The sequence below is a fragment of the Alexandromys fortis genome, unplaced genomic scaffold, assembly GCF_014885135.2.
Source record: "Alexandromys fortis isolate MF-2015 unplaced genomic scaffold, M_Fortis_MF-2015_v1.1 scaffold_44, whole genome shotgun sequence".
NCBI classification, from domain to species: Eukaryota; Metazoa; Chordata; class Mammalia; order Rodentia; family Cricetidae; genus Alexandromys; species Alexandromys fortis.
This window is the reverse complement of record NW_026067921.1, coordinates 3,610,133-3,623,329: the sequence shown is the minus strand read 5'-3', so window position 1 is coordinate 3,623,329 and position 13,197 is coordinate 3,610,133. Positions and strand designations below refer to the sequence as shown.

Sequence of the window (13,197 nt, the reverse complement as noted above, 5' to 3'; positions counted from 1 at the left end):
CATGAATCTCCTTAACTGTTAGGCTTCCCAAACCAATGTTTATTTTTTGTCCTCTTTGATTCTATTTGGAAAATGCTTTGCTGTACCTTCAATCCCAACCAAAGTGCCTCTTGGTTGATGAATTGCTGTAAGCTGGCAATTTTAGCATTTTTATATTAGCATCGAGAATGTCAGGATGATATGCAAGCTAATGAAATAGCCAGATTTAGTCACTTGGTACTGTCACTTCAAACTTTCATATAAAAATTATATTTTTCGTGTTCAATACTTTGTTCTTTAATATGAATAATAACTCTTTAAATGATGCTTGTGATATTTTTATTTGAAATGTGTCCCATATATTGGCTTTTGTCCTGGAGAAGTTTGGTTTTCTTTNGGTGGGGCATGCCTTTAATCCCAGCACTCGAGAGGCAGAGGCAGGCGGATCTCTGTGAGCTGTGAGTTCGAGGCCAGCCTGGTCTACAGAGCTAGTTCCAGGACAGGCTCCAAAGCTACAGAGAAACCCTGTCTCGAAAAAATAATAATAATAATAAAATAAAATTAAAAAAAGAGAAATAAAAAAAAGAAAAATCCCCATGATAGAGATGATAGTACCCTCTGGGACAGCTTCCCAAAGACATGACTGGTAAATACTGGTACACAAAAGACTGTCCTCAGCCGGGAAGTTGTGGTGCATGCCTTTAATCTCAGGAGGCAGAGGCAGGTGGATCTCTGTGGATGGCCTCAAACTCAGCATCTAGCTGAAGTTGGCCTGGAACTTCTGATTCTCCTGCCCCCTCTTCCAGAGGCTAGCATTACAGGGCCATGACATTGCACCTGGTCTGTGTGGTGCTGGGGACTAAACCGAGAGCCAGGCAAGCCCCCTGTCACCTGAGCTACCTCCCAAATCCCTGTCCTCACTACTTCCTGTAGGTCCAGTTCTGTGCCAAGGGATTCCTCATGAAGCAGGCATGAATGTCCTACTGAGGCCGCATCCCGCTTGTCTCCTTTGTTCTCATTTACAGCCCCTCTCTCTCCCCCGTGATCTTCAGTCTCTAGTTGTGGACGATTCCACACAGGTGTGCAATGTATTAAGTAGCACTCGCACCCACCCCTCTCAGCTCCTCTCAGAGCCCCCCAACAACCTTTGCTCAATTTCATGTCCTCTTCTCTTTTTAATAGTTTCTATAACCCACTGAGTCCAGTGAGTGCCACCCGTACACATCAGTGTGGGGCCGTCCACTGGGCACCTCCCAGCCATCCAGTGAGTGCTACCCGTACACGTACACGTGGGTGTGAGGTCGTCCACTGGGCACCTCCCAGCTACCCTGAAACTCACATCCTACTCAGAACCGTTCTGCTCTGTTGCTGTGTGGAGCCACATGGCTGCTGTCACTGGGAAGAGCCCTCATTGTTGCAGCATTCTTTGTTGATACAATGTTTACTCCAAGTCACTGGGCCTCCAGCTGTTCTCATGCTCATTTTGCCCCTGCCCTGGGATTCTTCCCTAATGAGACAAGAAGGCTTACTCATTTAAAAAAAAATGCTGCCTGTCTCTACCTCTGTTAGGAGCCATCAGCTGCCAGTAGGTGGGGGCTCACCCAGGGGTGGGGCCTTGTGTGCCCCCCTTCCGTAGAGAACACTCAGAATAAACCACATGCACAGGAACCCTGCCCAAGGTCCATTCATTGGGTCTCTGATTTCCTACCCATCAATGCAGGTAACTCATATGGAGGATTATTCTGAGGTTAGTAACATCTGTCGAGTGTCTGGTAAGGCTTTGAACACAGGTGTTCAAGGGATAGGAGAATTAGTTATTACTGTGATGTTGGGAAGAATCCGTGACCGAGGGAATGGCAGAAAACAGACATTTTATTGAAAGGTTTCAGTGTCCTGTTATTTATTCTGATTGTTCTGGTCATCCTGGCCCAATAGAAGGCAGTGTGTCATTTCCTTTGCCAAGATGCTTTCCGGTCCCAAGTGCAGGACTGCCCTCTAGTGGTCTCTGCACAAATGTCAATTTAAAAATAGGGTTTTTTTTTTCTTGTTCTACTTAGCCATTTATTTTTCCCAAGGAACCATTATTATACAAAAAATCAAAGTATATGTGATGTTTTTGACATTTCTTGAGAACTTTGAATACAATTTGGACTAATTCAGATATCTCTTAAATCTCCATATTTGCATGAATCTCCTTAACTGTTAGGCTTCCCAAACCAATGTTTATTTTTTGTCCTCTTTGATTCTATTTGGAAAATGCTCTGCTGTACCTTCAATCCCAACCAAAGTGCCTCTTGGTTGATGAATTACCGTTTTTATATTAGCGTCGAGAATGTCAGGATGATATGCAAGCTAATGACATAGCCAGATTTAGTCACTTGGTACTGTCACTTCAAACTTTCATATAAAAATTATATTTTTCGTGTTCAATACTTTGTTCTTTAATATGAATAATAACTCTTTAAATGATGCTTGTGATATTTTTATTTGAAATGTGTCCCATATATTGGCTTTTGTCCTGGAGAAGTTTGGTTTTCTTTTTATTTATTTATTTATTTATTAAAGATTTCTGTCTCTTCCCCGCCACTAAAAATAGCTTTAAAAAATTGTGTTTCCACGTTCCTGTGTGCATGCTCATGCATGTGGATACAGGTGCACACATGCCATGGCATGCATGTAGAGGTCACAGGAAAACTCAGGTGTCAGTCCATGGCTTCTGCCTCGTTTGAGAAAGGGTCTCTCACCATTGCCTATGCCAGGCTAGCCGGTTTATGAGGAGCTAGCCCAGAGAATAAAATTTTGCAGCCAAATGAAATGGGGAAACTGTGTCACGACCAGTCTGCCCGGATGTCACTCTCAGTTGCCCAGTTTTCTCTGGGGATCAGTCACACCCCCAGGGGTCACTCTCTGGCCTCCACAGCCATTCATGTGCATACACTTCTGAGTGTTGGCAGTTCTCACGCTGTCTAACATGGAAACCAAAGCCGGTCAGCGTGTGCGCGCCAGAGAGCAGAACTAGTGGGGATGTGTGTGTACGGGTGAGGTCGGTTTGTCTCGAGGGATGTGCTTCAGTGATGACACCAACAGGCGGGTCCGGTCTTCAGGGAGAATGGAGGTCAGAAATCCAGGGAGAGTTGCCAACTCGAGTCTGGAGGTGGCAGGGTCTGCTCCCCTGGTTTGTGTTTCTTCTGTGGGCATGGATGAGACCCGCCCACATTATAGGGGAGTAATTGGCTTAAGTCAAAGTCTATCAATTTAAATATAAACTTTAAAAAAAAAAACTTTCTTCCTTTCTCTTTCTTCCTTCCTTCCTTCCTTCCTTCCTTCCTTCCTTCCTTCCTTCCTTCCTTTCTTTCTTTCTCTGTCTCTCTCTCCTTCCCTCCCTCCCCTCTGCGTGTGTGTGTGTGTGTGTGTGTGTGTGTGGTGTGTCTGTGTCTGTGTGTGTGTCTGTATCTTTGTTGTGTACTCCTCATTTCCGTGGGTGCCCTTAGGGGCCAGCTGCATCAGATCCCCTGGAGCTCGAGTTACAGGTGGCTGTGAGTTGCCTAAGGTGGAAGCTTGGAATCAAAGCCAAGGCTTTGGAGGAGGAGTCCACACTCTGAACCACTGAGTTGTCTCTCCAGCCCTCTGGTTGTTAACCTTATCTTAGAAATACCTAGACCGCACTATCTAGACTGATATAACCTAATAGCTCACTTTTGCCAAATAGACACACAAAATTAACCTAGGTTTTCTGAGACCACGTTTTCGGATGTGTCTGGTATTCCTCAGCTTACGTTATCATCCCTCCAGGGAAGGGCCCTAGGGCAGGATCTTCGTGTTCTATCATGCTTGCCTGTCATGGCCTCATCTTCGCTGCCTCTGAACTACTCCACGCTTAAGATATCACATGGCTTGATGCAGCATCTCTGCAGATGTCTACTTAATAAAGAGCCACATAAATTATGGAGTGTCCTTCTATAAGCCCGACAAATAGACATTTTAACAAGCTGTGAATCTCTTTACTCAAGGAGAATGTTAAAGTCATTTGTAAATTTAGTTTTGGATTCAGAATATACTTTTTATCATATTTTAAAAAGGAAACTTAATTATAGCCCTTCAAGGTGGTGTTATTTTTCATACCCAGGTGGTCTTCTGTGTTACAGAGCAGACTGAACTCTGGCTGAGCCAGGGTATGCACCCCCACTGTGGTCCACTTCCTCTCTGGGCAGGCAGGGGAGGGCAGCCCCCAGGGGAGAGGAGATCAGACCACTGGCAGTTGTGCAGACTGCAGTTACCCACACGGACGCTGGACCTCAGGAGGCTGCGCTGTTTGTTTGTCCCGTGTACACATTTATGCTTCTTTTCCTCTTTTACTTTTGAGATTTGATACCAGTAGAACTTTTATTGACAAAAGCTTAAGGAACTTGCACAATTTCAGGTAGGTTTCCTGGGGGTAGGGAGCAAAAATCCAGAAGAGCTAACGATTCACTTGGTTTTTCTTTGCTGGGTGTTGAACGGAATTCCTGTTGTGCCCAGGATGGCCTGATGCAGCCGTTATCTTGTGAGCTCCCAGAGAACCAGTCATTTTGCATTTTAATTTAGGCTGAAACGCAGGTGTTTGACACGAAGTTTTTCATTCCCTCTTCTGTAACAGAAGGGGTGACTGCTCGTTTGTCTTTTGCTAACAGGTATCCCTTTGTTTTGAGCTAGTTCCTGAGCCTTGCATTATTAGCCTTGGAGCACTGTTAAAAGAAATATGGCCAGAATGAGCTGCTCACACATGGGCTGGACTTCAAACAAAACACCCCTCTCTGTGTGTGCACACGTGGACATACATGTGTGCTCCTGTGCATGACAAGGCCAGAGGTCAACATTCTCAGTCACTCTCCGTCCCTTCCTGTGCTCACCTGGTGCTTGCTCTGGCCTTGGTCAGGGTAATCCCTTTTGCGAGTGAGTCCTCTCAACGGAAGATGTCAGCAGTCTCTGGACCTCCTGCTTCTGTCCCCAAGGTCCTGAGCCCTGTGTGCTCTCCGCTGTTTCTGCTGGCTCGTCACTCAGGCCCATGCCACCATTTTACTCCTGCCGCCATGCCCCGGTCCAGCTGTGGCCAGCTGTGGCCAGCTGTGGCCAGGAACAGTCTCTGTCTTCCTCCTCCAAGCTGTCACTTTCTTTGAGTCCCATCCTTGTACTGATATAAGAATCCAAAGCCACCATTCCTAAATTCAACACATCTAATGTTGTAGATGGCACCCAACACCCTCTTCTGGCCTCTGTTGGTACCTCACGCATGAACACACACGTGCACACACAGATATACAAACACACATAATAAAAACAAAAATACGTTTCCCAAAAATACTTTCTCCATTTTTATCTCCATCACCCTGGTCTTGACTTCTGCCTCTGTAAAAGGGACAGGACTTAGCCAGCGTCTCTGCAATGATCCAGCTTCCTCTTTGTTCTGTTAGGAGGATCTCTTTTGACGCACAGTTTTAAGGGCCTCACGGTCCACCACAACCCACTGCCATCTTCTCATATACCTCCGAACACTTCACCCCAGCATAGCCTGAAGGCTCCTTAGGATCAACGCCAGCCTCCCCGCCCCCCCCTTATCCCTTCTCACACATGTCTGAGCTGTTGCGAGAGGTGACTTCCCTGTCTACAGTGTCCTCCCACACATGGTGGTAACTCCAGCACATCCTTCCAGAGCCAGCAGTAGACACCACTGCTTCTTACACAGTGCATCACCCAGACTCCCCTCCTGCTGCCTGGCACTTTACACGCCTGTCTGCAGCTCCTCCAGCCTATGCTCTGCAGCTGGGGTGCCTGACACTTTACACACCTGTCTGCAGCACCTCTACCCTTTGCTCTGCAGCTGGGGCTTGTGATTCTCTTTCTGTCCCAGCACCTGACAGGAAAACATATTAGAAGCTAAATGACCAAGTGAGTGAGCGAGCGAGTAAGCAAGCAAGCGAGTGAGTAAGCGAGTGAGCAAGTGCGGGTGTGCAAGTGAGTGAGCAAGCGAGTGTGCAAGTGAAGGGTCCAACAGTAAAGGACCCAGTTTTAGCTTTCTCTTTCATTAGCGTGCGAATTGAGCAGGTTACCAGAACTGTAGGATGCACATTTTGGTAAGAAACTCTTGGTGAACTGGAGAGCACGGCCATTAGCGTCTCCTGAGGCAAAGAAGGCGTGGTGTGCACGTGGAAATGCATCTTTTAAGATTGCTTTCATCTGTTTGTGTATTTGGATCCATGTAGTTAACAGCAGTCGGTGATTACATTGTTACTCAGCATTTAGCTGAGCCTATTTAAGTTGCCCATTGGAATTTATTTCTAAGGACAGCCCGTGTCTCATTGTTTGCAGCCGTGTGCCTCATAATAACATTCAATCAGTGACAGGCCACATACACAGCCCATAAGTTACAATGGAGCCAAGAAATCCCCACAGCCTGGTGACATCATAATCTTCACAGGCAAGTCCCATTAGGAAGTCAAGGTTTCTCTTGAGTTCAGACCCTGTGGGCACACGGAGTCGGTCAGTTGCAGAGATGGGGAGATGGCACAGGCAGCCACAAGAAGTTACAAGTGAATGAAAGAGCCTGAGGTGTATGGTGCTTTGTCCTGTTTTGGGCCCCTGTGGGTTTTCTGACTTGTAATTCTGGTATATGTGTACAGTACACACACATACAAAATGTAAGTTAAATAGCTGGTGTATAGGTTTCTCCTTGGCTCTTTCTGTGAACTTAGATTGTGAGAAGGTATCTACAGTGAGCCGGGTGTTGAGTATGGTCAGCACAGGGCTCCGCAGTGCAGTCTGCCATTGCCTCGCCTCTGACAGGCACCTCGGCAGACGCCTCTTCCCAGCAGACGAATCAGCTATGACTGTGATTAACTGGGACTTCACATTCGGTGGCCGTGCAGGGTGCGCCAGATGTCAGGAGGTGCAGGGCTCTGAGCTGAAGCTCTGTGCCCTCGCTGAGGGACAGACAGCTCCGCTCCTCCTGGGAGAGGGAAGGTTTGGTTGTTCAAGGTCAGAGATGTGTCGATATTCCCACAACAGGGGCATAGTCCCTAGGGCCAAAACATCTATTTCTGTAGCTGTCACATGACAAGTTTGGAGCAGCTCTGGAGTGGGGCATGCCTTGAGCTCAGCCATGCTTCGTGGAAGAACCTGTTGTCTGCTTGTTAGAAGGAAAATCCTTGAAAGATTTGATGCAGAAATAAACAAAACGAGAAGAAATAAGTGTGACATGAAAACAGCACAGGAGGGCTATTAAAAAGTAAGAGTTTTCAGATGGGTGTTTTAGAGCCAACTCAGCTGCCTCACCTCTATAGCTGCAGTGCCCCCGACCCTGGCGTCCAGTACATATCCACCCTCCCTCCAGTCCCCCGACCCTGGCGTCCAGTACATACCCACCCTCCCTCCAGTCCCCTGACCCTGGCGTCCAGTACATATCCACCCTCCCTCCAGTCCCCTGACCCTGGCGTCCAGTGCATACCCAAGCTAACCGCACCTATGTGACTGAGCCTCCCTTCCGGGCAGAGCCCACTGGAATCAGGCTCACCTGGCAGCAACTGGTAACAGTGGAAGGTAGAGTCCACCCTTCCTCCTTACCCCTCTCCCTCACATACTGGCTTCCACTGGTCGAGCCCCTTCCCCCTTCCCTGCTTTGCCTCACATGCTCCCTGCTGAGAGAAGCCTCCAGAAGACCGCAGCCCTGTATATAACCAGACTCCTCAAGCTCCACTGACTTGCAGGTGACTCCTGGAGTTGCTGTGACCATGAGGACTTGCTTTGCGGGATGCTTCAGCCCGTTAAATTTAGTGTGTCTGAAATGTGATACAAATCAGTCAACTGGAGGTTCTTATATTATTTATTAATTGTGTTACTCCCAGTGACTTACTTAGCTGACTGCCTGCTCCGGTGCTAAGGATCTGAACAGCGTTTTGTTGAGAGGCTGTCTTCGTGCCGTCCCTGCTGGGTGCGCATGTCCCTTCCTGCCTCGGAGAATGATTGGCATCGCCCTTCATCTCTAAAACATGCTGGGAGGATATAATGTTTAGTGGAAGGACGGGAAAATATTTCCAGTTTACATGTCTGATAAGGAACTTGTGTCCAGAATAGATCACGATCCCTACAAAGCAGCAAACAGTAAAAGACACATACTCTCCTACTGGGAAACTTGCAAAGGATTTGAACTGACGAGGTGCAGACGGTTGAGAGCCCATGAAAACATGCTCGGTATCATTAAATCAATCATCTTCATTAGTCCTTAGAGCCTGGCAAATCAAAATCACAGCACAACAGCTCACTTCCACTAAGATGATAACCATTAGAAAAGGGGACCATCATAGTGGGGGTGTGGAGACACTGGAGTCTTCCCAGCAGGCCATGGGAATGATGGAGACGTTTAGAAAATGCGTCTGGTAATTTTCCAGGTATACTTACCAACCATATGGCTCAGCTGTTGCATTCCTGTAACTGAGATGTATCCACACAGAGCTTGAATATAAATGTTCACAGCAGGATTAACAGCCGAAAGTAGACATAATTTAATTCCAGGCAGCCAAGGAGCAGATAAACAACATGGGGCACATGCAGGCCTGAGGTGCTGCTCAGTAGCAGAAAGGGTCAGGGACATTGTGGAAGAGGGGGCAGAAAGAAGGTAAAAGCAGGAGAAGGGGCAGAGCGCCGTGAATTGCTGCCCTCCGGACATGGCATAGCTGGTACACGCATTCATTCACACCTCCTGTGGTTGCCACACCAGACAAGATCACAAGAGTTAAGGATTCCAGCATGGAGCAGGGAGGGCTCCTAGGGAGCCAATGGCAGCTGATGGTTGTTCAGGGAGAACTGGCCACTGGTGGGTTGTCCATGCCCTAGTGCAAACAGGGACACTCATCCAACTTAGTGAGTTATAAAAAAAGAGACATGAAGTTGGTTGGCAGATACAGTGTTGGGGGACGCTGGAAGGAGTAGGGATTTGATACAATTGAGATACATTGTATACATGTATAAACTTTTCAAAAATAAAACTAAATACATGAGACCAGGCAATGGTGGTGCACACCTGCCTGCCGGGTTCTCCAGCAGACAGGGCTAAAGCAGAGTTGGTCCCACTGGTCTCTCCCTAGGGCTGAGCTGAATGGTGAGTGTTGATGACCCAGATGCCCGCCCCCCTCCACAGCCACAGGGGAGAAACACACTGAGCTGGGAGACTGTGGAAGCAGGAACTCTCTTTATTACATCAGGGCAGGAACTTATTATATAGGGCTGAGGTAGTGGGCATGAGTCTTGGAGTAGGGCGAGGTAAAGTGAGGAATAAGGGCCAATAATATCCTGCCACGTCATCAGTGACTGAGCAGAGGTGGGCCTAGGTCAGGCTGTGCTGAGTCACTCCTCTCCAGACTCAAGTTAGGCTCAGGAAGTTACCCTGGACCTCACCAAGCTCAAGTTAGGCTCAGGAAGTTAAGCCTGGCCTCATGAGGACCAACACACATCTTTAATCTCAGCACTCAGGAGGCTGAGGCAGGTGGATCTCTGTGAATACAAGGTCAGCCTGGTCTACAGAGTGAGTTCCAGGATAGCCAGGGCTACACAGAGAAACCCTGTCTCAGATAACCAATACAAAGATAGATAGATAGATAGATAGATAGATAGATAGATAGATAGATAAACAAATAGATAGATGATAGACAAAATAAGATGTAAGATCTACTAGAAATAAAGTTCAATACTAAAGAGAAGTTAATGTAGTAATGTGCTATATCCTTTGAGCAGCGATGGGCCACCCATACATGATTGGCTGTAATGACCCTGAGAAATTCCCACAGCCTGGTTTTCTCATAGCTCTGTTGACTTGAGACCCATTACGTGATGCAGTAGTAAGATCCTGTGACCGTTAACAGTAGTTGTAATAAAAAGCTTCTATCCCTGCCTAGGAGCCCCAGCTTTTGTAGCAGGACAGACAACCCTACTTGCCCGTTCTGAATTGTGGGGCTACTGTTAGTGCCTACCCTTGTCACTCAGGATGTTTGGGACCACTCCTCCTTCTTAGGGCTCCTCCTATCCCTTTTACTGACCTCACAGGGGTGCACAAGTTGTAGGATTTCACTTTACTGTAGCTGGCCACATGCCCATGTGACCAGGAACTCCGACGGAAGTCTTTCGTCCAGATTGGAGTCACTGTGTCTCAGATCTGCCGGAGGAGCCTTACCAGCTCCTGTTGATTTGAAAGCTTTCCAAGCCTCTGGCTGCGCAGGTCTCCAAGGGTGTGAAGTGGAACATCAGAGTCTCAGCAGGCTGTTGGGAGGATAAATGTTTTAGCAGAAGCAATCTCCTGCCCCACTAAAAAGACATTAATGAAGTGAAAGATTTTATTCTGCAAGGTTGCTTATTTTAGTGGTGCTTTATCCCTCCATGTCCATGTCTGAGGGACAAGTGCTTACGTTTTCATGATGCCCAGGGGCACAGCAAATTAACCTACCATGCAAAGTCCCTCTGTGGCCATGAGGTCAAGGACTGGTCTCTCGGAGGCAGGGAAGATGGGTCGGTGGGAAAGGGACCTGCGCCACAAGAGTGAGAACGGAGTTCAGGTCTCCAGAACCAACACTACAGTGGGATGTGGTGGTGCCGGTGCTGGGGAGGTGGAGACAGGAGATGCCCAGAGCTCATTGGCCAGCCAGTTTAGCCAATCAGTGCGTTCCAGGCTCAGTAAGAGACCCTGTCTCAAAAAATACAGTGGAGAGAAGCAATGGAGTAAGACACTAATGTGTTTCTTAAAAACATTTCTATTAATTCTTGAGGTTTACGTAATGTATTTTGATCCTATTCAGCCCGACTCCTCCTTTTTAACTCTTCCCAGATCTGCACCAACATCCCTAACCCTACCTCCAATTCCACATCCTCTTTTTAAAAATGTAATAATTCACCAACTCCAGCAGTGCTGCCTATGTACTTCTGGGCATGGGGACATCCACCGGGGTGTGGGTGATGCACCCTTAAAGAACCGGCTCCCTTCCATAGACGCAACCGACTGTCCAACTCTTCAGCTGGGCACAGGAACTCTTGAACCCCCTCCCATCCATGCTGGGCTACTCACCGCCTTGATCTCACGCAGGCCACCACTGAGTTCTGGGAGCAATGGTTCTGCCATGTCCAGAGACACTGTGTGGCCCTGGTCCTCTCTGACCTCCAGTTCTTAAAATCTTCCTTCCACCTCTTTCATGACTGTTTCTGAGCCTTAGGGAGAGAAGACACTCATGGCTGGCCACTGGTCTCCACATGCAAATTCAACATACACACACACCACACATACACCTACACATATGCCACACACACCACACACACTACACACCACACACACACACACACACAGGCTCTCTGGCTTTGTGGGTCTGTAACAATGGTTTTCCACTCGTGGGTCAAGACCCCTTTGAGGTCACATATCAGATATGTACATTATAACACATAACAGTAGCAAAATTACCGTTATGAAGTAACAGCGAAATAATTATATGGCTCAGGGGTCTCCACAACATGAGGGACTGTATTAAAGGGCCGCAGCCTTGGGAAGGTTGAGAACCACTGCTCTACAGGAAGAGCCTACCAGGGCGAGTGCAGGGGACAGGCCGGGCGTTCCAGGCTGACATCCGCACCCCAATGTTTTCCTCTGCCTCACCATCTCCCGCTCTTTCTGGTTTGCAGCGAGATGAAGCAGAGGCTGGCCGAGGAGAACAGCAAGTGCAGCATCCTCTCGAAACACCAGAAGTTCGTGGAGCGTTGCTGCATGCGGTGCTGCTCGCCCTTCACCTTCCTGGTCAACGCCAGGCGCCGCTGCGGGGAATGCAAGTTCAGCGTCTGCAAGAGCTGTTGCTCCTACCAGAAGCATGAGAAGCTGTGGGTTTGCTGCGTCTGCCAGCAAGCCAGGTGAGTGACTGTGTGCTTGGAGGGCTGGGCTGTTGATACCACCACTTCCTCCCACTGGGTAGGATCAGCGCTGACAGCTGTGCCCAGATCACTAATGCCAGCCAAGGACTGTCTGAGAGGGATGGGAGGGGCTGCGGGAGAGCACAAAGGAAGCTGTGAGAATGAAAGGCCCCACCTCCCATGCTCTGCCCACCCTTTCAAAGCCCCGCCTCTGGTAGCTTTAGTCTCTCCTAAGTGTCCTGGGCTCACTGAAATTGCTATGTGCATTGGAAACAGTGAACTGGGTAACAGTGAACTGGGTAGGTTCCTAATAACTCCGATGCAGAAGGACAAGTATCAGCCTCCACATATGTGCCCCAGACAGACCTGTAACTTGAGGGCTGGGCTGCTTGTTGGGGTTTCTGTCCTGTCCAGTTCCTGCAGCCATTTAGCCCCAAAGAAAATCACACAGAGATCTACATAAGTTATAAACTGATTGGCCCATTAGCTCAGACTTCTTATTAACTCTTATATTAGCCCATTATTTTTATCTATGTTAGCCACATGGCTCAGTACCTTTTTCAGCCGGGCAAGTCACATCTTCCTTCTTCGGTGTCTGGGCAGGACTGCGGAAAGAGCTTCCTTCTCAAAATACTCCTGTTCTCATTGACCCACCTCTACTTCCTGTCTGGCTTTCCCACCTATAATTCCAGCATTTATTTAAAACATAATTGACAGAATACAGCATTGTATTCTGTCACTACAGACCAACTTTCCTCCGACTGTGGGGGCACTGAACATGGGCTGGTTAGTAGTAGAGTCTGGAGAAAGCCTCATAGAGGCCAAGAAATGCAAGCAGAATCGTCCAGGGTAAAACACAGCTGATGTGTGCAAGGTTGGGATGGGCCACTGCCGCTGCGTGACTAGAATAACAAGTTTGCCATTCATGGTCTCCCAGGATGCGCCGAGTGTTTGGGAGCTGATGAATCTGATAGCCGCTTTCTCCATCGGCTGATTCTAGTGTCTTGGCAGTTCCTCGTTGTTCCTGGCTGCTCTGCGGCACGACCAAACTGGTTGGGTGCCTGCAGATCTTTGTGGAGAAGGCATGCATTTCAGTAACATCGGCCGAGAAGCCCTGGACTCATGGCTCCTGGGCGCACAGAGGGGATGCAGGAGCAGACAGGGCATCCAGAGATGAGCTGTTCGGTGCAGGTGCCATGCGCATGCAGATGCTTTTTTAAGTGAGAAAAGGGATGGGGTGGGAATGGCTCAGTGGGTCAGAGCACTTGCTGCCCCAGTGTGAGGGTTTGAGTTTAAATCCGCAGCACC

General features: G+C 48.2%; 1 protein-coding gene across 2 annotated transcripts in view; it reads left to right on the top strand.

The window, feature by feature from the left end:
- Positions 1–13,197, top strand: part of Myrip (myosin VIIA and Rab interacting protein) — a 163,860-nt gene that overhangs the window by 82,785 nt on the left and 67,878 nt on the right. For both annotated transcript variants that reach the window (XM_050141690.1, XM_050141689.1), the window contains exon 3: positions 11,668–11,889. In XM_050141690.1, the coding sequence (XP_049997647.1) occupies positions 11,668–11,889 (222 nt within the window). The remainder of the gene's footprint in view (positions 1–11,667; positions 11,890–13,197) is intronic.